The 25,023-nt window shown below is 34.9% G+C and overlaps 2 protein-coding genes across 2 annotated transcripts; both read left to right on the top strand.

The window, feature by feature from the left end:
• The first annotated feature begins 2,117 nt into the window (after window positions 1-2,117).
• Window positions 2,118-5,827, top strand: LOC145558818 (uncharacterized). The gene is made up of 2 exons (XM_081620159.1): window positions 2,118-5,011; window positions 5,192-5,827. The coding sequence occupies exons 1-2, from the start codon at window positions 2,308-2,310 to the stop codon at window positions 5,575-5,577; spliced, it is 3,090 nt and encodes a 1,029-aa protein (XP_081476285.1). The 5' UTR covers window positions 2,118-2,307; the 3' UTR covers window positions 5,578-5,827.
• Window positions 5,828-8,755: 2,928 nt separating this feature from the next.
• On the top strand, window positions 8,756-10,039 carry LOC145560210 (putative LRR receptor-like serine/threonine-protein kinase At3g47570). Its single transcript, XM_081621466.1, has 2 exons — window positions 8,756-9,348; window positions 9,428-10,039. Exons 1-2 carry the CDS (start codon window positions 8,763-8,765, stop codon window positions 9,823-9,825), a joined length of 984 nt encoding a protein of 327 aa, XP_081477592.1. The 5' UTR covers window positions 8,756-8,762; the 3' UTR covers window positions 9,826-10,039.
• Window positions 10,040-25,023: the final 14,984 nt, after the last annotated feature.

Here is a 25,023-nt window from a genome sequence, read left to right as displayed (position 1 = left end):
TACATTAGGTGCAATTTTAAGGACTAGATTCCTTTACCTTTTCCAAATTGTCTAACCCAATGCGTAAGAGGTTCTTGCCCAATAGAGCCCTTTCTCTTATTTATTGAAAATATATATATATACTACCTCCGCTCCAAATTACTCGCAACTTTGGAATATTTTATATCTCACAAATAATACCCCAAAGTTGCAAGTAATTTAGACCGGAGGTATATATATATATATATATATATATATATATATATATATATATATATATATATATATATATATATATATATAGTGGCGGAGGGAGGGGGGTACAATGGGGGACAGCTGTCCCCCCACTTAATAAAAAATTTCAGGTTTTTCGAAAATATATATATATATATATATATATATATATATATATATATATATATATATATATATATATATATATATATATATATATATATATATATATATATATATATATATATATATATATATATATATATATATATATATTTTCTAACTTTTCTTTTCCTTTTTTTTTTTTTTGCAATCATTAGTTAGTTAACTACTACAAGTACGTAGTATATAAAATTCATACTATATTTTCTACAATAATAATATGGAGTAATTTCTAATTGTTTGAATCATAATATAAAATTTTGTATGTATATTTTGGATTATTACTTGAGGTTTATGTTGAAATTTAAATCCCACTTTGCTTGAATTAGATATTACGGAGTATAAAATTATGTTATTCTATTAGAATATAAAGGTTTTTATATTGTTAACTTACTAGTTATTTAGTTTAAGTTGTTTGATGATTTGTTTGTAAAATTATATATGGCAAATTGGTAATTGATTCATGACATGCTAAATGATTCACTTAATTGAAACTAATCTAAGACAACATGAAAACAACTTGATTTTCGAAAATTCCTACTAGAAAGAATGAAATCCAAAGGAAATCATCATTTTTTCCGATTACTTAATAACTATTTACATGTTAAGTATTTAACAACCTGAATTTCAGCTATTTAATTATTTTTGTGTCAATTTTTTTTCCCTAACATTTTTGTCACGTCATGCGATGTCTTTCATTGTCCCCCTGGTTTAAATTTTCTGGCTCCACCACTATATATATATATATATATATATATATTGATTGTTAAAATGGTATTATAAAATAATTTTCCACTATTTCAAAATAAATGACTCATCTTGACTAGGCATGTATGTAGTATTTTGACCAATAATCTCATTAAATTATTAATAAGTATAAATTCTAAAAAGTTTATATTTAAAAAATACACATTGATGATTCTAATTAGTATTAGGTAGGTAGGCAAACTTTTTCCTTATGTATAAATCACTAAATATGATTTAAAGTGGTTTATGTGAATGAGGGAGTATGAAAATCCATAGTATAACAATAATATTAGAATGGGGAGGTAATGAGATATTAGACTAGTGACATTGATTACGCCGGTCCACCACTGTTTGGACTAGGAGTTTTATTTCCATGATTTCACACTTAAGTTAGACTCCACTTTTGTTTCATATGCTGAATGAATATGATGTATCAAGATTTTTAGCATATATTACAAGCATATGCTCTACGCCATCGAATGAGTGGAACATTATGAGGTCTTATTTGTGAGACATGTAAATTCTAGGAAGAAACTTAAAAACTTAGTCTGCATACATTTCCAAAGTTAAGTTGCACTCGTAACTCTTAATTACTTCATTCTAAAAAACAAAAATGATATTAAAAAATTTAAGAATATTAAATAAAAATTCAGAATTCTCCAATCTTTTAAAATTTAGCTTAGATGTTTATTAGCTGGAGTTATCCTTCTCCAGTCGTTATATAAATTTCATGCATTTGTCTCTACATTTTATAGTCAAGTCGTCTTTCGCCACTCTAAGTCTTTGTTCTTAACACATTTACTCCATATCTTATTAACATTGGAGAGTTAGAGAGGACAAAAGTATGAAAATTGTATATTATTATATGGAATAGAGTAGTCTCTATCATCTTCGTCATACACTACTTGATAAATTTATATCTGCCACATACTTTTATTTCATAATAAGAACATTGAAAATTCAGAGTCAAGGTCTATGTATTTTTTTTCCAAGTATTTTTATTTCTCAACTAAAATGCATGCACATCTACAGTAGTAATATAAATATAGCTTTAAAATAAGAAGATCGAAAATTCAGAGTTCACAAACCTTAAAACATTTAGCCTAGATGTTTATTAAGCACTAGAATTATCGTCCCTCACTCTTCTTATATATAATAGTCGAATTATATAGCTTAGTCTCCAAAATGTTAAATTTCTCACCATCATGCCTCTTATTTTACACTATCATATCTGTTACTATTCTCTTTTGTTGTCTCCCCTTGTCGATAGCCACCGGGAGTAACGAAACAGACAAGCTAGCATTGCTTCAAATCAAAGCCCAAATTCGTGGTGACCCTCTCGGCGTCATGAGTTCATGGAATGACACCCTCCACTTCTGTGAGTGGTATGGCGTTACTTGTGGTCATAAGCACCGCCAGAGAGTGACGTCACTAGACCTGAGTTCCTCCAAGTTAACAGGTATACTCTCTCCCCATCTCGGAAACTTAAGCTTTCTTAGGGAGCTGCAACTTCAGAACAACAGTTTCGGCGGTACAATCCCGCCAGAAATTAGTCGTTTGCATAGGTTACAATATCTACAGTTGTATAATAATTCCATCGGAGGGGAAATTCCATCAAATATTTCTAGTTGTTCCAATCTTATTCAGCTAGACATGTTTAATAACAGGCTGGTTGGAAGACTTCCACCCGAGCTTGGTTTCTTGACACAACTACAGTATCTTGGTTTGTCCATGAACAATTTGACAGGAACCATCCCTTCATCTTTTGGGAACCTATCATCTCTTGTTGAGCTATTTGCTGGCAGAAACAACTTGGTAGGAAGGATCCCAGATAACCTTGGGAAATTAACCAACATATCCGTTCTTGCATTAGGCGTTAATAAGTTGTCTGAAACAGTCCCATCCTCAATCTTCAACCTCTCTTCCATGACAATTCTAGATTTAGGAGAGAATGATCTAGAAGGAATTCTCCCTTCAAATTTAGGCATCACTCTTCCACAGCTCCAAGCATTATCTCTAGGAAAAAATAGATTCACTGGACCCATACCTGCATCAATATCTAATTCCACAAACCTAGAATATCTTCAATTGCCTTCAAACAATCTTCTAGGTACAGTCCCGTCTTTGCACAATTTGGGAAAGCTTACTCGTGTTAACATAGGCAATAATTTCCTTGGGTTGGGCCAAGCTGATGATTTGAACTTTATGTCTTCTTTGATCAATGCCACCATGTTACAAGTCTTTGTCATAAGTAAAAACAATTTTGCAGGAAAATTTCCTAGAGCTATTTGCAATTTTACAAAGCTTTCATTTTTAGGATTTCAGCTAAATAACATAGCTGGACAGATTCCAAATTGCATAGAAAACCTAGCAGATTTGCAGTACATTGGTGCTTTTAGAAATCAGCTCTCTGGTGTTATTCCGCAGGAACTAGGGAAGCTCCAAAGTTTAGTTGAATTAGATTTAACTGAAAACCATTTGTCAGGGTACATACCATCTGCAATTGGGAATTTAACCGAGTTGAATGTTCTTCAACTTGGTCAAAACAATCTTGAAGGTCAAATTCCCGTAGATTTAGGAAATTGTAGGAACCTGATAGGATTGGATCTTTCTCAAAACAATCTAAATGGCAGTATACCATCACAAATTTTTAGTCTCTCCTCTTTGTCCACCGGACTCTTTCTGTCTTATAACCACTTAATTGGAGTTCTTCCGGAGGAAGTTGGAAAGTTAATCAATCTGGAGAACTTTGATGTTGCTGAAAACAGGCTCGAGGGGGAACTACCAAGCAGTTTTAGTGCTTGTATACTTTTAGATTCCTTACACTTGGAGGGGAACTTTTTCCAAGGTGCCATTCCGCAAACTTTAGAAACCTTAAAGGGTCTTCATGAGTTAGATATGTCAAGGAACAATTTGTCTGGTCAAGTTCCAGAATTTTTGGTAAGCCTTCCATTGCAGGTACTAAATTTGTCTTTTAATAACCTTGAGGGACGAGTACCCACTGGTGGAGTCTTCAACAATAAATCTGGTGTTTCAGTGTCTGGAAATACTGGCCTTTGTGGAGGTATACCTAAATTAAAGCTTCCTAAATGCAATTTCAAAAACATTCAGGAAGGTAGACGGAGCCACAGATTCAGATTAATAATTGCAATTGTATCAGGGATTTTTGGAATTATTTTTCTGGTGGGCTTTGTATTTGGGTTTGTCTTTTTCTACAGAAGGAAGGAACCCAAAGCTTCCCGTGATTCAGAAAGTTCATTTCCTGAATTCTCTTACCAAACCCTTCTAAAAGCTACAAATGGATTCTCTTCTGAAAACATCATTGGCAGTGGAATTTCTGGGGTTGTATACAAGGGAGTGCTAGATCATGAAGGCAGTGAAATTACTGTTGCTGTTAAGGTATTTAACCTGGAGAACCATGGTGTTTCCAAAAGTTTCATGGCTGAATGCTGTATCTTGCGGAACATCAGACATCGGAATCTTGTTAAGGTGATGACAGTATGTTCAAGTATTGATTATCAGGGAAATGATTTTAAGGCTTTAGTTTACGAGTACATGGTAAATGGGAGTTTGGATGACTGGTTGTATCCAGTAGAGGCAATTAGCAGGGCCCAGGACACAAATGTTGGGTTAAGGAAGTTAAATCTTCATCAAAGATTAGATATAGCAATTGATGTTGCTTTTGCTTTGGAGTATCTTCATCATCGTTATGGTACACCTATTGTTCATTGTGACCTAAAGCCAAGAAATGTTCTCCTTGATGAAGAAATGGTTGCACGTGTTGGTGACTTTGGATTGGCCAAATTCCTGTCAGAAGACATTAGTAACTCTTTTGTGAGTGAGTTCAGCTCTTTTGGAGTAAGAGGAACTATTGGCTACACTCCTCCAGGTACCTAACTGGCTCCCTAACCCCTCACCCATTTGACCATCCCACTCCCTTTTTATTTGTGATTACTATTCTATGGTATATAGATGCATTACTATAATGTTTTCCTTTTATTTTTAGAAGCATTTTAAACAATCTCTTTTCACTTCTTATGATCAACATCTGAGGTACAAATTGATGCAGAGTACGGTATGGGAAATGAAGTGTCTACATATGGCGATGTCTATAGCTTTGGGATCCTTTTATTGGAAATATTTATTGGCCGTAGGCCAACCAGTGACACGTTTAACAGAGGCCTAAGCATGCATCATTATGTGAAAGAAGCTTTGTCTGGGCGGGTGACTGATATTCTAGATCATGCTCTTCTTGTAGATATAGTAAGTGAGGAGAACACTAATACTATGACATTGGAGGCCTTGATATCCTTACTTGAAATAGCCCTTTCTTGCTCTGCTGAGCTTCCACAAGAAAGGATGAACATGAGTGATGTTGCTGGAAAGCTATCATCAATCAGGAAAAGCTTGCACGGAACTCATCTATTGGGACAAAGCAGAGACTCTAGTGGGTAACATTCTACCAACTGCATGATAATTGAAAACCTCTCTATAAGACTGATTCAAGTTTACTTCTTAAGTTTCTAAAGGAATATGTTTATGTAGAAGAGTTACACTTTTCTGTGTATCCAGTTCATTTTTTGAATATAATTTCTTTCAATGTCTGCAATAATTGTAAGTGTAACTTAGCTGTGATATACTTGGTACTTCTAAACTGTAAGAAAGAAGATGAATATAAAATCTCAATTTTCTTGTAATGGTGAAATGATGTTTCCATGTTGCACTTGTTTAAAAGGATTTAACTCTTAATTTATGCCATTTGCGTGCCATCATAACATCTATGCTGGGAAGTTATTGCAGAAAGTGCCACAAGCTAGGACAACTGTTGTTGCATCTTCAGCAAAACATTGCTTTAATTATCTACACACTTGCATTGTTTCATGGTATATATAGCATGATGTTGCTATGTGTGGCCATCTTATCTTTCTTTTTTTGTTTTTTGATGAACAATTGGATATACTATGGCTGATGGATGATGTAGCAATTGTAGAATGTTGGCATTTTCCTTAAATATTATGCAGAATATGATAATTTACGAATACCTTTGTTATACCTGTCAGTGTTAATTCAGAAAGCTTTTCTGATTAGTTTATGCCAGATTAGTCTAGAACTCTAGACATTGTGTCACAGCAAAGCATCTTGATCATATCAGTGCATGGTACTGATATGGGCATACTCTTTCTAATGCCATAGTACAATAGCAGTTGTAGAAATTCCTTTAAGTTTTTTTATCAACTACTGTTGCATCTTCTGCAGTTAAAAAATCGTGTTATATATTCTGCAACCTGTAATATTTGTCAGAGTATTCTGTTTCATATGTGAATATACTTGAGTTGATGCTGCTGCATTTATAGGATATATTCATGTTTCATTAGAATACTATAATGATACGACTTCCATGAGAAATTCAGTGTCAAAGTTCAACAGGATACAGTAATTCATGAAATTTTTTGTAAGACGTTTCAGTGTTAGTTCCAAAAGCTTTTCTGATATTGTCATTCACTAGCTGTATGTGATGCAGAGTACAGACGATTATCCACTTGCTTTGGTCATTTAATAATTAATTAGCTGAAAATATTTACTCATCCTCTGCACGTATTTTCTGTTTTCTGACTAATATTTCTCCTTGAAACTAAAGGGCTGTATGTTTACGTTCTCAAGAACAATTGAGGCGAGTTATGTTGATAGAAAATCTGCACCGGGAGTTTTACACTATCATATCTGTTACTTTTCTCTTTTGTTGTCTCCCCTTATCGATAGCCACCGGGAGTAACGAAACAGACAAGCTAGCATTGCTTCAAATCAAAGCCCAAATTCGTGGTGACCCTCTCGGCGTCATGAGTTCATGGAATGACACCCTCCACTTCTGTGAGTGGTATGGTGTTACTTGTGGCCATAAGCATCGACAGAGAGTAACATCACTAGACCTGCATTCCTCCAAATTAACAGGTATACTCTCTCCCCATATCGGAAACTTAAGCTTCCTTAGGGAGCTACGTCTTTATAATAATAGTTTTGGCGGTACAATCCCGTCTACACTTGGTTCGATGTCAGGTTTAAAGTTTCTTCTTTTGGAAATGAACAACTTGACGGGTAACATTCCTTCATCTATAGGGAACTTATCATCACTTTCCATGCTATCTCTAACAAGAAACAATTTTGTTGGAAGGATCCCAGATAGTATAGGCAATTTAAAGAATCTAACCAATTTGCATCTATCCGACAATAAGCTTTCGGGAGTAGTACCACCCTCGATCTTTGACCTCTCTTTATTGAAAGTATTAGGACTATCCCAAAATGACTTGGAAGGAAACCTTCCTTTGGGTTTAGGTAACACTCTTCCTTTCCTCGAATGGTTTTCTATAACTGAAAATCGATTTAGTGGAGAAATTCCAACTTCGATATCCAATCTCACAAATCTAGAATCGCTTTTTCTTTCAAGTAACAATCTTCAAGGACAAGTTCCTTCTTTGCATAAGTTAACAAATCTTACTAAACTTAACCTCGGCGAGAACACCTTAGGGAATGGCCAAGTTGGAGATTTGGATTTTATTTCATCTTTGGCCAATGCAACCAATTTGCAATGGTTAGAGATATGCAAAAACAACTTCAACGGGATCTTTCCAAAAATCATATGCAAATTTTCATTTCTTACTACATTGGTAATATATGATAACAACATAGCGGGAGAAATTCCAGAGTGCATCGAAAAATTGACGAAACTACAAATGTTTGAGGCCAATAACAATACACTTGTTGGGACCATTCCGCAAGGGATTGGAAAATTCCAAGATCTCATGTTTCTACATTTAGAGGATAATCATCTATCCGGAGTCATTCCACCCTCGATTGGAAACTTAACCAAGTTAGCTATTTTAACTTTGAATAACAATGATCTCGAGGGCCAAATACCCTCGAGTTTGGGAAATTGTGGATCTCTAATTCAATTATTTCTTTGTAATAATAGTCTTAGCGGCAACATACCCCCAGAGTTATTTAGTCTCACCTCCTTGTCTGTTGCACTTGATATTTCTGGAAACCAACTAACAGGGTCTTTGCCCGACGAAGTTGGGCATATGATCAACCTTAATGGCTTAGATATTTCTCGAAACAAGTTATCAGGTAACATACCAAGCTCTCTTGGTAGTTGTATGTCGTTAGAGTGGTTATACTTGTGGCAAAATAATTTTCATGGAACTATTCCTGAAGCATTACAGACATTAAAGGGCCTTGTTGAGTTAGACTTGTCATACAACAATTTATCCGGTGTGATCCCGAAATTTCTAGGCAATCTGTATTTGGAAAACCTAGACATATCATACAATAACCTTGAAGGTGAAGTACCCACTAACGGATTTTTTAGTAATACAAGCGGTCTTTTGATAAGTGGGAATAGCCATCTATGCGGAGGCATACCCGAGTTAAAGTTACCCAAGTGTAGGTTCACCAACGACACCCATAAAAGAAGAGTGAAGCATAGGAAAAGATTGATCATTGCGGTTCTTTTTGGAATTTTTGGAGTTTTTTTTACCGTCTCTGTAGCTGTGTTGTTACGGCATAGTTTTTGGAAGAGAAAGAGGGCAACGGAAACCACAACTTCTACTAATGATATAGAAATTTTTCCGAATATTTCTTATCAAATGTTGCTTAAAGCTACAAACGGGTTTTCCTCCGAAAATGTGCTTGGAAGTGGTGTGTCTGGAATTGTATACAAGGGAACTCTCGATGAGGAAGGATCAAGTATCGTTGCCATCAAGAAATTTAATCTAGAGTATCGCGGTGCTTTGAAGAGTTTTTTGGCTGAATGTGGAGTACTTCAGAGTATTCGACATCGTAATCTAGTTAAGGTCATAACAGCTTGTTCAAGCATTGATCATCAAGGCAGAGATTTCAAGGCTTTGGTTTATGAGTACATGTTGAATGGCAGTTTGGAAGATTGGTTGCATCCACCTGAGACAACTGATACCTCAAAGTATTTGAATCTTTATCAAAGACTCGATATTGCAATTGATGTCGCATTTGCTTTGGATTATCTTCACCATCATCATGGGGTTTCCATAGCTCATTGCGACCTCAAGGCGAGTAATGTCCTCGTCGATGATGATATGGTTGCACATGTCGGCGACTTTGGACTAGCCAAGTTCTTCTCAGAAGCCAACGACGCCATTCATACAAGTCAATCTAGCTCTATTGGAGTCAGAGGAACAATTGGTTATGCTCCTCCAGGTAACAATTCAATTTTTGTACCAAATATTTTTAAGAATTTCATCTTTAACACTTACAAAACATATGATTTTTTGTGCAGAATATGGATTGGGAAATGAAGTGTCTACTAGTGGCGACGTCTATAGTTTCGGGATTCTTGTACTAGAATTGTTTACAGGAAGAAGGCCTACAAATGATATGTTTAAAGAGGGTCTAAGTCTACATAGCTTTGTGAAAGGCGCTCTGCCTCAACGCGTAACTGAGATTCTAGACCATGTTCTTCTAGCAGACATAAGCGGAGTGGAGACTAATAACATCATGATATTGGAGGCATTGATTTCAGTACTCGAAATCGCTCTTTCTTGCTCAATCGAGACACCACGAGAGAGGTTGGACATGAGTGATGTTATTGGAAAGCTAACAACAGTAAGAACAAAACTCCTTGGAACTCGTTTACAGCAGCGTAGAAGAATTCATGAAGCTGGTGCCTGGTGGTAATGGTTAATGAGCGAACTACTGTTTCACCCCAGCAGAAGATTGTTATTGTAAAAAATGCATGATTTGTGGAATATATTGTCATTAGATTTTTGTTTTAACTCCATATTGTAAAATTTAGTTTTCATTTCTTAAAAGCCATTTATTTTAAATACATAATGTTTGCAGCTAATTAAGCAATACACTTCAATTTACATATTCAACTTTGATGATTCAATTACTAAGGAGTTAAGTACATGGACCGATAATAAGGTGCAGGTGCAGTCAATTTTTTTCAAAGCCAGTAATGATCCTTATTTTAATTTTCTGCTTCGTTGATGACAAATATAGGAACAAACGACGACTTATGTCGTGGTATTTGCTTCAAGTCTTTGCAGCACGCAAACAAATTATAGGACTAACTTATAAATGCCGTTGCCTATGCTATACGGCATGCAACGACGCGACCTCGTGGAAAATTCAAATAATCAGTGTATCAAACAAAACTAGTAATTGTATACATGTAGCAAGGGACGACATTGACATTTATGTCTTTGCTCTCTTGTGGAATTTACTAGCTTTCAACTTACAATTTCTCTAGTAATATGACTACTATGCCTTTCTTAGAATAAAGGAGTTCAAAGTCTTTAGAAAAATATGCTAAGAAAATTGTGATCCGTATACATTTTCCAAATCAATGCAGGTCGCACTCGTAACTCTTGATCATCATCACTAACTATTTCACGAATTAATTAATTAAAGGTGCTTGGTGAGTTTTCTCTACTTATTTACACTCCCGAACTCGAATTAATTGGACCTCTTTGTACGACTCTATTGTAAACTTAAAAAGGTTTAACATTAATATATACGAATTGAGAATAAAAAAAATCAAAAGAATAATGTTTTAGATTGTTAACATTGGAGAGTTAGAGAGGACAAGAATATGAAAATTGTAAATCTATATGGAACAGAATAGTCTTAAGTTGTCTTTAAGTATCCCCAGTGTTAGTCCAAATATATTTTAAGTGAATAAATAAATTTTAGGAGGATATTATACCTTTATAATGGCAGTTATCCTTACTATGAAGTATCAGGTATATATATATATTTTTTTATAGAAAATATAGTGTATTATATGAATATATGGAGTACACAACACTTGTAATTCCTAAGCCAATTACTTTTACAAAAATATCGATCGATCATAAATTTTTTTTGTTTTTTATTTTTTAACATATGTACGTATTGGTTTAAAAATCTAAGATGGTTCGAGAATTACATAGTGTACTCTATATCATCCTCGTCATACACTACTTCTTAGTCAAGTCATATTAACCGTTTAAAGGCAAATCCGATGGTTCCACCTACCTAATTAAACTTCCGGATGGTTTTAAGACCATGGTAAACATCTCGTCAATTTTTATTTATGGGCGAAAAAGTAAAACAAAATTGAAGGCTACTATCCACAATTTTTGAGGAATTTTGGAGGATTTGGGGCCCGGTGTCGAAAAGTTTTGTGTACCTAGGGGATACATCTCGGGGTCATATAATGCCATTTGGAAGCGTATATGACCATTATATGTTGTCATAAACGTTCGTGGTAGGTTTGAGTTAACAAAATCAGTGCAATTTGTAAACAGGTAAATTGACTGTTTAAATGCAAATTGGATGGTTCCACCCACCCAATTGGACTCCCTGAGGATATTAGGGACCATGATAAACATCTCTAAAATTTTATTTTCGGGCAAAAAAAAGTTAAAAAGGTTTCAAAATTAAAGGCTATTATCCACGTTTTTTGAGGAATTTTGGAGGATTCAGGGCCCGGTGTCGAAAAGTCTTGTGATCCTAGGGGATATATCTCGAAGTCATATAATGCCGTTTGGAAGCGTATATGACCATTTATATATGTTTTCATAAATGTCCGGAAGGTTTGAGTTAACGAAATCGGTGCAAGTTATAAACAGACAATTGACCGTTTAAAGGAAAATTGGATGGCTCCACCTACCCAATTGGACTCCTGGAGGGTATTAGGGACCATGGTAAACATTTCGACAATTTTTATTTCCGAGCGAAAAAATGTCAAAAAAAATCCAAAATTAAAGGCTATTATTCATGCTTTTTGAGGAATTTTGGAGGATTTAGGGCCTGGTGTCGAAAAGTCTTGTGATCCTAGGGAATACATCTCGGGGTTATATAATGTCGTTTGGAAGCATATATGAACATTATATGTTGTCATAAACGTCCGTGGTAAGTTTGAGTTAACGAAATCGATGCAAGTTGTAAACAAGTAAATTGACTGTTTTAATGCAAATTGGATGGTTCCACCCACCCAATTGGACTCCCCGAGGGTATTAGGGACCATGGTAAACATCTCAGCGATTTTTATTTACGGCGAAAAAAAAGTCAAAAAATTCCGAAATTGAAGGCATCCACGCTTTTTGAGGAATTTTGGAGGATTCGGGGCCCAGTGTAGAAAAGTCTTGTGATCCTAGGTGATACATCTCAGGGTCATATAGTGTCGTTTGGAAGCGTATATGACTATTATCTATGTTGTCATAAACGTCCGTTCCCTCATGCATTCGTATGATCATTTGTTATTTCTAATCCCATATGAATTCAACGAGAGTTCATTCTCTTAGATTTGTGAGTAAACTCCTCTTATTACTATATCTAAGCACTCCATTAGTCATATTGCACAATTAAAAGAGAAAAAAAAAATTCTAAGTAGTTGATCTTAACAAAAAAAAAAAAAAAAAAAAAAAAAAAAAAAAAATCGTAGTTGAAGCCGCCGGTTTTAGTTCCATCGTTTGGAAGCGTAAATGAACATTATATATGTTGTCATAAACGTCCGTGATAGGTTTGAGTTAACGAAATCAGTGCAAGTTGTAAACAGATAAATTGATTGTTTGTATTATACCTTCTCAATGGCAGCAATCAATATCTGATGACTGATGTGTATCCCTACCAAGGATGTTCTATTATCTGTTAATACAATTTATAAACACCACATACTTTTATTTAACAAAAACTTTTGTATACATCCGGTTTACACTAATATTAGTGTACATCGAGCAGTATAAGGGTAACTTTTAGCTAATTTTAGGGTAACTTTTTGTCTTTTTTTGGGTAACTTTAAACATAATACAATTTTTATATAAATCAACAACAAGAAAAGTTTTATAAAGGTAATTTAATTACATTCAAACACTAATAATTGATTTTTAGTCATTTAAAATTTGATTCTTTACTAATAAAGCGTAGATAATTTTTATTTGAATTGGGTTACTTTAATTCATATTGGGGTAACTTTTATTCATTTCAGGGGTAACTTTTAATCACTTAAGGTTAACTTTATAATGGATGTACAATAATTATTGTACACCCGATTTTTTTAAAAGTTTGTGTTTATTTAATAATCAGAACATTGAAAATTCAGAGTCAAGGTCTATGTATTTTAATTCCAAGTATTTTTTATTTCTTAAACAATAAATGCATGCAAATCTACAGTATTAATATAAATATAGCTTAGAAATAAGAACATCGAAAATTATCCCTCACTCTTCATATACATAACAGTTGAAATATAGCTTTGTCTACAAAATGTTAAGCTTTTCACCTTCATGCTTCTTATTTTACACTATCATTTCTGTTACTTTTCTATTTTGTTGTCTCCCCTTGTCGATAGCCACTGGGAGTAACGAAATAGACAAGCTAGCATTGCTTGAAATCAAAGCCCAAATTCGTGGTGACCCTTTTGGCGTCATGAGTTCATGGAATGAGACCTTTCACTTTTGTGAATGGTATGGTGTTACTTGTGGTCATAAGCACCGCCAGAGAGTAACATCACTAGACCTACATTCCTCCAACTCTCCAAGTTAACATCACTAGAAACTTAAGCTTCCTTAGGGAGCTGCACCTTCAAAATAACAGTTTCGGTGGTACAATCCCGCCAGAAATTAGTCGTTTGCATAGGTTGCAATTGATAGAACTAAGTAATAATTCCATTGGAGGGGAAATTCCATCAAATATATCAAGTTGCTATAGCCTTGTTTATTTGGTCCTTAATAACAACATGTTGGTAGGAGACATCCCACCGATGCTTGCTTCCTTCATCATTGGGGAATTTATCATCTCTTGTTAAGCTCTACACTGTTTATAAGAATTTGGTCGGAAGTGTCCCAGCTAGTCTAGGCAAACTTAAGAATTGAATCTCAAGTCTCAACTATTGTAGGGAATAAATTTCAAGCGCTAACCCCTAGCTTGAACCCCACTGTGATCATACACTAAAGTACGGTGGCGTCCAAAAGGGAAGAAGATAGAGCAAAAGAGTCGCCAACAAGTTTTAGGAACTTGTAAACCGTTCACAAGGTGAAGGTTACACCCCTTAACGATCCAAAAGATCGTCAACTCCATAAGATCTAGAACCAAATAAGGGTTCGGGGATGATGGTACAAATCCAACCTAAAAGAGATTGAACCTGCCCTAATAATATATAGGTCTCTACTTTATTCTGATCGTATTCATGCACTACTAGAAAAACGCTATTTACCGATGGCAATCACCGACGGCCGCAAATAAGCATCGGTATTTAATTAATTTTCCGATGGTTAAAGTAACCATCGGGGGTTTTTTGGTTTACCGATGGCTATACTATCGGTAAATTATTTCCGATGGTATCAATCCATTGTAAAAAAAATACGAAAAAAAAAACCTCCCTGTTTTACCGATGGTAAGTTCCATCGGTGATTTTAATATAAAAATATTATAATTTTACCGATGGCTTCTTACCATCGGTAATGCCATCGGTAATATGTACAGTATATTAAAAAAAAAAAAATCCCCAATTCATTTCATCAGTTCGAAACTGAAATTAAAACCCAAGAGAGAGAAAGTGTTTAGGGCGACGGCAGTTCGATTGCTCAGCCTCCGGCGACGCAACCCTCCGGCGAAGCAACCCTCCGGCGACGCAACTAACTCTCCAAATTCCGTCGGCTGCAAACCGTTGTGAAGTTGTAAGTAGTTTAAACTTCATTATTTTTGTTAATTATGCACATTATGCTCGATTATTTACCGACGGTTCATAAATCTTAACAGTTTCAACAACCTAGCATCAACTTTACCGACGATCTCTTCCTATAGGTGAGTAATTTGTTTAATTTTCAATAACAACTGTCAAAACCCTAACTTTTTGTATTACAACTCCCTTAATCTGTTTACACTAGTTTGTACTTCCAATTCAATTTTATTTTTTTATAATAATAACTTAATTTTGTGTAATTTATGTTATTAGATCATTTAATTTTTTTTATAAAAAATTATATGTTAGTAGCTTGTTATTTGCATTTTTAATTAGCTTGTTAGTAGCTTGTTATTCGCTTGTTAGTACCATGTTAGTAGATTGTTGTTAGCTTGTATTTAGCATTTTATATATTAATATGTTAGTAGCTTGTTATTTGGTTGTTAGTACCATATATGGAAATTAAAAAATATATGTTTCTACAATGAATGAAAATTTATTTTGTTGTGAAATAAGTGCATATTTTTAGAATGATTTATTAATTTATATGACTTAGTATATGCAATGAAATGTGAATAATCGTGTTATGGTTTATAATTTTGTGTATGGATGTAACATGTACATGTCTCACAACTGCATCATGATTTACCTAGATACCCATTCAAGTCATACACATTAGGTTTATTGCTTGAATTGTCTCGTTAGGGACTGTTGTAAGACACTTAATCTCACTTAAGTGGTGACCTGTTTTTGAGTCTATGTAAAATTCAGGCTACGTGTTTCCCAAATTTGTTCTCTGGGTACACATAGAAGTATACATCATTGCTTTGTTTCCCAAATTTGTTCTCTGGGTACACATATAAGTATACACATCCAAAGATGGGTTAGGTTGGAGAGATAAGGACCCTTGGACATCATTCATATTAACTTCATTTATTGCTTTAATGTATCAAAAACCATAAGTATTTTATTTGGATTGAATATTGTTATCATTTATTGCTAGACACCATCGGTATTATATTATTACCGATGGCTTTAAGCCATCGGAAAAATTACCAAGCTACCGACAGCTATATGCCATCGGTATATTAAATTCTTCTGATGGTCAAAAACCATCGGTAATAATATAATACCGATGGTGTTTAGCCATCGGTAATAGGTTCCGATGGTGCGAATCCATCGGTATCTGTTAGAAATGGCGATGCGTACCGTCAGTAGTTACCGATGGTAAAAGCATCGGTAATTTATATACCGATGGCTTGTGCATCGGTAATTTTAGATTTTCCGACGAATTGACTACCAACGGCTTTTTACCGATGGCGGCCATCGGTAAACAGAGTACCGTTGGTTTTCCTTATAATTACCGATGGATTTAAGCCATCGGTAATAAGCTGAATTCTTGTAGTGATGTGCGCTTTCTGACTAACATGCAATCAATAGGATTAACCCTAAACCTGTTTATCTATGTTGGTTGAATATTAATGCAAAAACAAATCTATTATTGGCGATCACTTGAAATTATAATCAAATTAACCCTAACAAGATTATTAATTATCTTATTAAGCGTGATTACAAGTACGAATTCCCTTTAAACATGCATAAAAGGCGTGATCAAGCAATAACAATAAAATATCAAGCAACATAATAATAATCCATAAATATCATGAATAATAAAATTATAATCATCATCAAGATAATAATAATAATATTCATAATCACCATAAATTATAAAAATTATAATCATAATCATGTTCATGTTAATATTAAAGCATAATAAAAAATAGCAAGATCCTAGGCATGATACTAACAAGATTAATAACAAACCCTAGCATGTCACTAAACAATAAAAATCAAATCTTTAACCCTAACATGATACTAGGAATATCATAATAACAATTTAAACATGATTTCTACATCATAATATCAATAAATCAATTAAAGCACTTACTTTGATGCCTCATATCTCTTTCTAATAACAAAATACATACGTTAGTAACTTCAAGGAAAATAATAAAACAAACAATTAAATTAAATAATTGAAAGAGAGATTTGGGACCGAACCCTCAGAAATTAAACCTTTCACGTCTAGGGCGAAGACAACTTCGAATATGGCTAGGTGTTTCTAGATCTAATGAATGCGGAATTTTGTATGCAAAAGATTAATTTAGAAAAAAAGAGAGAGAGAAGGATGAATGATTGAATGAAAATTGATTGTAGGTGAATATTAATTAAAACTGATTGTTGATGAGAATTGGTGAATGAAAACGGAGTTTTTACGACGTTATTTATAGAGAAAATCAGCCAAAAAGATAAAATTAACAAAACAGAGTATTGGCGTACGAAAAACAGAGCTGGCGCCAACCCTGGCTAACTAGCGCCAGACACCAACACTAGCGCCAGGCGCCAATGGCTGGCGCCAGGCCTGGTTCCAGGTGCCAATGCCTGGAGTCAGGCGCCAATCCTGTTTTTAACGCGTTTTCGAAAATTAGATAAGTTTGCCGTACTGGAGGATAAAATCGTATATTTTCCTCAAAAATGCTATTTGATTTTAATTAAAACTCTGAAAAGTCAACAAAAGTCAATTTATCAATGCTAATTGAATTAGGAATTAAAAGAACCTTCTAGAAGAATCTAGAAGACTAAAACCATTCCTAATTGCATTAGGGATGATAAATCATATTACGCCCTCCCCTAGATCATTGGGCCGCATATAAAGCTCAAACCGGGCCCAGTTTAGTAAATTGGTCATAACTTCCTCAATATTCATCGGAATTGGGCTTATAATATATCGTTGGAAAGGTCTTTGCAAGCCCCATCCAAAAACACTACTATTGGACCAATATCATGGACCAACCAAACTGGTTTGACTCTTTTCTTAAAATAAGTTTTCAAAAACAGAGAGAAGAGAAAAGAAATTAAAACTATCCGCAACACTAAACTTTCCACACTTTCACTTCATTCGATTATGATTCGACGTGAAAGGTACTCATCACCGGGTTTGGTTTTGGGGAGACACAAATGGGTGTCTACAACTATCTGCAATTAGGACACAATAAATTGTCTAGGGAAGTACCGCCTTCAATTTTTAATCTCTCTTCATTAATAGGACTAGGTCTAGTTTCAAATGACTGGGAAGGAGAACTTCCTTCAAATTTAGGAAACAGTCTGCCGCATTTGCAGTGGTTTTCCATATCCGCAAATCGGTTCACTGGACACATTCCTACTTCAATATCCAATTCTTCTTACCTAAATTCTCTCCAGTTGAGTATCAACAATCTTCATGGACAAGTTCCTCCTCTAAACAAGTTAGTAAAGCTTACTCGCTTTGTCATTTTCCAAAACTCCTTAGGGTCAGACCATGCGAGAGATTTGATGTTTATAAATTCCTTGGCCAATGCCACCGGTTTGCAATTGTTTGAGATGAGTGAATAATTTCAAAGGAGTTTTCACTAAGATAATTTGCAATTTTTCATCACTAAATTACGTATCTATGGGCGACAATTACTTGACTGGAGAAATTCCATATTGCATATAGAACTTATCAGATTTGCAATTATTTGAAGCTGTTAATAAAAGACTTTCTGGGATCATTCCCCCTGGGATAGGGAAGCTCCAAAAGCTCACTGATTTATACCTATATGGTAACCAATTATCCGGAGTCATTCCACTCTCGATCGGAAATTTAACCAAGTTGTCTCTTTTTGGCTTGTTTAATAATAATCTCAAAGGCCAAATACCATCAACTCTTGGAAATTGCGGTTCTTTAATAAAATTATCTTTTTCTAATAACAGTCTTAGCGGATGGATACCTCTTCAACTCTTTAGTCTCTCTTCTTTGTCTATAGAACTCAATCTATCAGGGAACCAACTAACTGGGTCTCTCCCGGAAGAAGTTGGGCATTTGACAAATCTTGACTGGCTTGATGTTTCTCGTAACATGCTATTAGGCCAAATACCTAGCTCTCTTGGTAGTTGCATGTCGTTAGAGTACCTAAACTTGGGAGGAAACTATTTTCAAGGCACGATTCCTGATTCAATGGATTTAAAGGGTCTAGTTGCATTTGATTTGTCAAATAACAGTTAATCTGGCAGAATCCCTCAATTTTTACAGAGACTCAAGCTACAAATCCTTGATTTGTCAAACAATAACCTTGAAGGTGAAGTACCTATTGATGGAGTCTTCAATAATGCAAGCAATGTTTATGTAAAGGGAAATAGTAAGCTTTGCGGAGGCATACCAGAGTTAAAGTTGCCTTTGTGCAGCTATAGCATCAACAACAAGAAAAGAAGATTGAAGCACCAGAAAAAATGTTGACAGTAGCAATTCTTTTGGGGTTTTTAGGAGTTATATTGATACTTGCTTTTCATGTGTTAATATACATTTTTTGGCAAAAAAGGAGGACTAAAAAACCTACGGCTTCTGGTGATTCTGAAAATTTTCAAAATTTGTCATACCAAACGCTTCTTAAAGCCACAAATGGGTTTTCCTCGGACAATTTGATTGCCAGTGGTACCTTTGGTGTTGTATACAAGGGAGTGCTTGAAGAGCTTCAATCAACATAGCAGTAGCCATCAAGGTGTTTAAGCTTCAAAATCACGGTGCTTTCAAGACTTTCATAGCTGAATGTGGAGTTCTTCGTAACATCAGACACCAGAATCTTCTCAATGTTGTAACATCTTGCTCAAGTGTGGATTATCAAGGCAGAGATTTCAAAGCTTTAGTTTATGAGTACATGGCAAATGGAAGTTTGGACGACTGGTTACTGTAGGAGTTTATAGGTACTACGCAGCGGAAATAATATGAATCATATTCAATCTAGTACCAATCCCAAGAATCACATGCATAACACACAAGACACATAATCATACCTTTGACGTGTGAATTCCACGAAGTTATTCGACAGACAAATCAGGGAGAGAATAGAGCCCCAAGCGTTGCTCCTCTACTTAGTCCACGAGATTTGAACGAGCCGTCCACCAATACTAGATTGGTCGAGTGATTGAGGAAAACCGCGATCACCACCTTTATGGTCAATCGACCACCGCACGAACCACCACCACCACGACACACTACCGGCGCCAATGAGGAGGAGGAGAGAACCATGTGAGAGAGGACTATGAGAGGGGTTGGGTTTCGTGTTTGCTAATTAGGGTTTGATCACACTGATCAAATAATTGCATCATGTACCTGCAAACCTAGGCACCTAGTCTATTTATAATCTCATTATAATTAGACTAGGGCACGAAGCCCAAACCTCTCTTCTAATCCCCATATGGCCGGCCACCTAGAGTGGTGAGGCCCATGATGGGTCTCGTCCTCTAATGCTCGATCTAGCCCCTTTGTGTGACCTTATAGGATCCGTCCAATTGGGCTTTGCCTATTTTACTAGTCTAAAGATCGTTAATACCTCTAGCTATGGCAAAACGACGACCCAAAAGTACGAACTTAATTATCTCCATAATTTGATCCATTTATATATCTAGTAATTGCACACGACGAAGACATAACTCCTTCAATCTCCCACTTGTCTGAGACAAGGGTGCAATATTCAAATTCCTTAAGTCAATATATGTGTCGATTTGATAATATAATTGCATCACATGTCGAGATCATATTAATCTACAAATCGTTTCTTGAAATCTAAGTTTGAATTACAAAACCAAATGATTACTGTGTAATGCATTTGAACGCGGCCACGTATTTTCTGAATTCTCCCTCTTCAAGCGGCCATGACACATTTCCTAATTTAATAGGTAGAATGTATCCATTCTTGTGGTAACAAGACTCCCACTCAACTTCTGAAATAACCGGGAAACACCCTTTATAATCTCCAGTTACGGCTAGACGTTTGAGTGTACCACAGTCACAACATCCATTGAATGAAATCAATGTTCCACTCATGTCAAAGGAATCCACTAATATATACGAAAGCTCTATACTTCAACTTCAAAGTAGGTCAATAGTTCGATCATGCATCATTCATGCATATCCAAGTGATTGACCGAGCATCTCTATGCCCCTATAGCCCATGAAACTGCGCTATCCAATCAATCTTACATGCTAGTTCATTTATTGAAATCATTTATGTCCACTTTAATGATCTCAAACTAGGAACTTTAAATAATATATGAATTTTGTTCACCTGTGGGGTTTCAATTCACCAGGTCATCAACCTGATGAGCCCATCAATTCATAATTATTTTGGACATTTTATTTAATTTCCAAAACCATAATTAAATAAGAGAAATGATAATTTCTATCTTAAACATAATTCTGCAAATTGATGCATTTCTCATGTAATATGTTTTCTCAAAACATATACAACTTAAATTACATAACTTGCTTCAATCCTAAGACTTTAATATGACTCTCATACCTTAGTCCATGGAAGGGGTTTAGTGATTTCTCACTCATAATAAAACTTTGCAGAACACGACCTTCCGCTGGTCAATGATCTCATAATTGAGGTGATATCTCATATCCTTTTGTTTGGATTTGTGATGTGACTTTGGCTCCTTTGTTCTTGGGCAAAGGTGACCTGTTAGTCACTCAACATTTTAATCCAAACTTCCTCTCTAAATATCTTACTATAGTTTAATACACATATTCTGACATTGAGTATGCAACAGTGCTCTGCTTTGAACTCTTCAAGCTCACTGTCCTTCTCCATCCAGACACAAATATGCATTTAGATCACCATCTAGAATCATCTTGCCTGTTTGGAAAACTTTCATTCGTGAAACCTTTTGACAACTTGCTTAAATTACCATTTAACACAATAGCTATAAGAATTCCTTTTAGTGCTTCTCAAGTACTCTAGGATTTGTTCTTGGTAATTCTCCGTATGCTTATTCCGAATTTTCTTGAAACTTGCTACACATGCACAAGTCATATGCAACATCTTGCTTTGTACATTTCATGGCACAAGTAATGGACCCTTTTGCAAAAGCATGAAGTACATTATCCATACAACTCAACTCTATTAGCTTTTGAAGGCACTGAGTTTTACTGAGTGTAATACCATGAAACATGGGAAGACATCCTTTCTAAGAGTCTTGCTTCATGAACTTGTTAAGATCCTTATCAACATAAGTCTCTCGATTCATTCCAATCATTCTTCAAGATTCACTTCATGGATCTTAATTCCCAATATGTACTCAACATCTTCTAAGTCTATCATATTGAAACAATCTTTCTAACCATTGCTTGACTTGTTCAAGCATTGATATATCATTTCATATGAACTGTATGTCAACTACATACTAGACTATAAGGATCAATTGCTCCCACTAAACTTCTTGTCTCTACAAGATTCCCTTTTCGTTCTATTAAGAAAATCAAGCTATTTGATTGCTTAATCAAAACGAATGTTCCAACTCCCTGATGCTTACTTGAATCCATAAATGAATTTCTGAAGTTTGCAAAACTTTTTAGGATTTTCAACTCTTAGGTTGCATCATATACATTCTCACCATCAAGAACATTTCATGAAGGCGATTTTGATATCCATAACTAAAATAATCCGAATAGGCTTACCCAACTAATAGGTTTGACCCTATTTGTAAGACTATTATAGACTAACACATTTTTACAAACATGGAGTCCATACTGGATTTCATGGCTTTAAGCCATTTCTTGAGTTGGCATTTGTCCAAAGATTGCTTGTAGGCCATGGATTCTAACTGTTCTAATAAGAAAATTTTAGAATCCACGTTTTCTCAGAATTTCAACAAACTGTTTGTTTTGATCCCAAGTAACCTACGATAGGTATGAGAAACAATAGAATTATTCTCTTCAACTCTTTGAAGCCTTTCATTCTAGTGGGACGATAGATGCCTCACTAGTGGAATTAGCTTGCTTCGACACATGGTTTATAAAATTAGCTAATTTCATATGTCTTCGTCTCTGATGTAGTGTTATCCACATTCATTTGTTGCTCGTCTCGAATCTCATCGAGATCTAACTTTACTCCCACTTGGCTTTGTAGGAAGACATTCTTTCTATAAAGACACTATCGCGAGCAACAAACACTTTGTTTCTGCGCGATTGTAGGAATAATACTTCTTAGTTTTCATGATAAAACCCATGAAGAACTATTTATGATGTAGGGTGCATTATGTTATCTTTGTAAACATTTTACCTTGATTTCATAACCCTTAATCCTGTTTAGAAAAGATAACTTTTGGAACATTTCCAAATCATAACTCTTATGACATCTCTTCTACTGCTTTGGTTAAGTTTCCTGTTTAGTATATTCGCAATTGTTGTTGTACTAATGCATATCCTCAAAACAATATTTGTAAATCATTAAATCTTGGATCATACAATGGCAAGCAAAGTTTGATTCCTTCTTCATAAACATACACTTTAATTGTAATGTTCCTGGATTGTGAATTAATTCGACAATTTCCTTTAGATGATCATTCCTTTTGAGTTAAATATTTATCACAACAATCATATTGTGGTGTTAAATTGTTTATCTCAAACTGATTTTACATTTCATTTTGGAATTTTGAACATTTCAATGTTTCAAGCTTCACTACATTAAGTAATTATCGATATATTTACTTAAATCGTTAGTAAAAGTAATGAAGTAGTGAAATCTCTTTGCTAATTTTGAACTTATTGGTTCACATACATCATATGTATGAGTTCCAAAAGGTCATTTTAGCTTCTTTTACCCTTTCTACTAAAAGGCAACTTGGTCATTTTAACTTATCAAGCATGACTTCTAATTCTCAAGTGATTCATAATCATATAAGAATAAGAGTCCATCCATAACTTTGGATGTGCAAATGGTTTATGTGACCTAGCCTTACTTGTTATAAGTAAGTGTACTTTAAATCATCTAAATTTACTTTTGTGATCTACTTATATCAATGTCATAAAACAAAATTAACTCATATCTAGCAAAATGAAAACAATTTATTTCCTTGGTCATGGATCAACACTTGTCCAAGCCAAGTAAACCAAATTCAGTATTCAAAACAAGAAAACCGAAATATTGTCTCATCAAAACTGGAAATTGTTTTAAAATCATGATAAACTAATCAAAATTTAAAACTATGAAGCTATCTCTGGCCACTCAAATACTTCTAGTGCACCTTCAAGCTCCATTTCCTTGCTAGCTTCACTTGTTTGCAGTTCCTGCGCAACATCACTATGTTAAGCACTGCAACTTGGTATCACATACCTAAGTGAAAGTTAAAATGTTTATTAACAAGAGTGTTAGGTGACTCTTACCTGTCACTTCACCTTAGTGAGGACATCCTTGTTCAAGCACTGGCTTATTCTCCTTTCAGATAATCCTCTGCATGATTCTTGAGTAAATCAACTAGTTTGACTCCAGAATCTTCATCATCTTGACAAAGTTTCTCGAGGTCAAATCCATCATGTAGAGAATGCAGAATTATATCATGAACTTGATGATCTTCATATGGTCTCCCTAACATACTCATGCGGTCAAATAGTTCAACCATCATATCCACATGAATCTGTACCGACTGGCCTGGCAAGAGTTTCCTTGAAATAATCTCGCCATTGAGCTTGTAGGTTTCAAACCTAATACTTCCAGTCCAGGAGTCGTCATTCTTGGGAACAATATTAATGATTTCCTTGACGTTTTCATCCATTTCTCCATCAACATGGGAATTCAGAATTCCATAGCAAACATCACGTACGTAAGCACTTGAATAAGAGATAAGGTTCATAGTTCATGAATCTTTTAGCCCAATATTCTGGAATAGAAGACAACATCATATGCGCAATTCTCTTACAATCTGAAATGCTTCTCAAGAGTCATGCTTGGACTAAATCTGCCCTCGATTGGTAAGTCTAAACGAAATTCAAGATTTTCGTTCCTTAGAACACTTCTAAGTTCGCTTTCCCAATCATTGAAGTTCATAAAGTTAAGCCTTGTTATCATCGTTGGAGGTAAAGAATTGTCATCATTGTTACGGCTACCCATCTATGTCAAAATAAGGCAAAGTTTAACAATTATGTTTAATTTAAAATTAAAGTACCATAAACGCATTCATTTGGTAACTTTAAAACACTTTATTCAATAATTAATTGATCCCAATTGAATTTAAGTGATTCCAAGATCCTTTATTTGTGCAATAATTGACCGGACTGAGGCCCTACCATCAACCATTACATTTTCAACGTGAGTAAACTCTTTACTGATTACAACTCTTGTAACTCT

This window comes from Chenopodium album, chromosome 9, assembly GCF_948465745.1.
Source record: "Chenopodium album chromosome 9, dcCheAlbu1.1, whole genome shotgun sequence".
Classification (NCBI taxonomy): domain Eukaryota; kingdom Viridiplantae; phylum Streptophyta; class Magnoliopsida; order Caryophyllales; family Amaranthaceae; genus Chenopodium; species Chenopodium album.
This window is presented reverse-complemented; position numbering and strand designations above follow the sequence as displayed.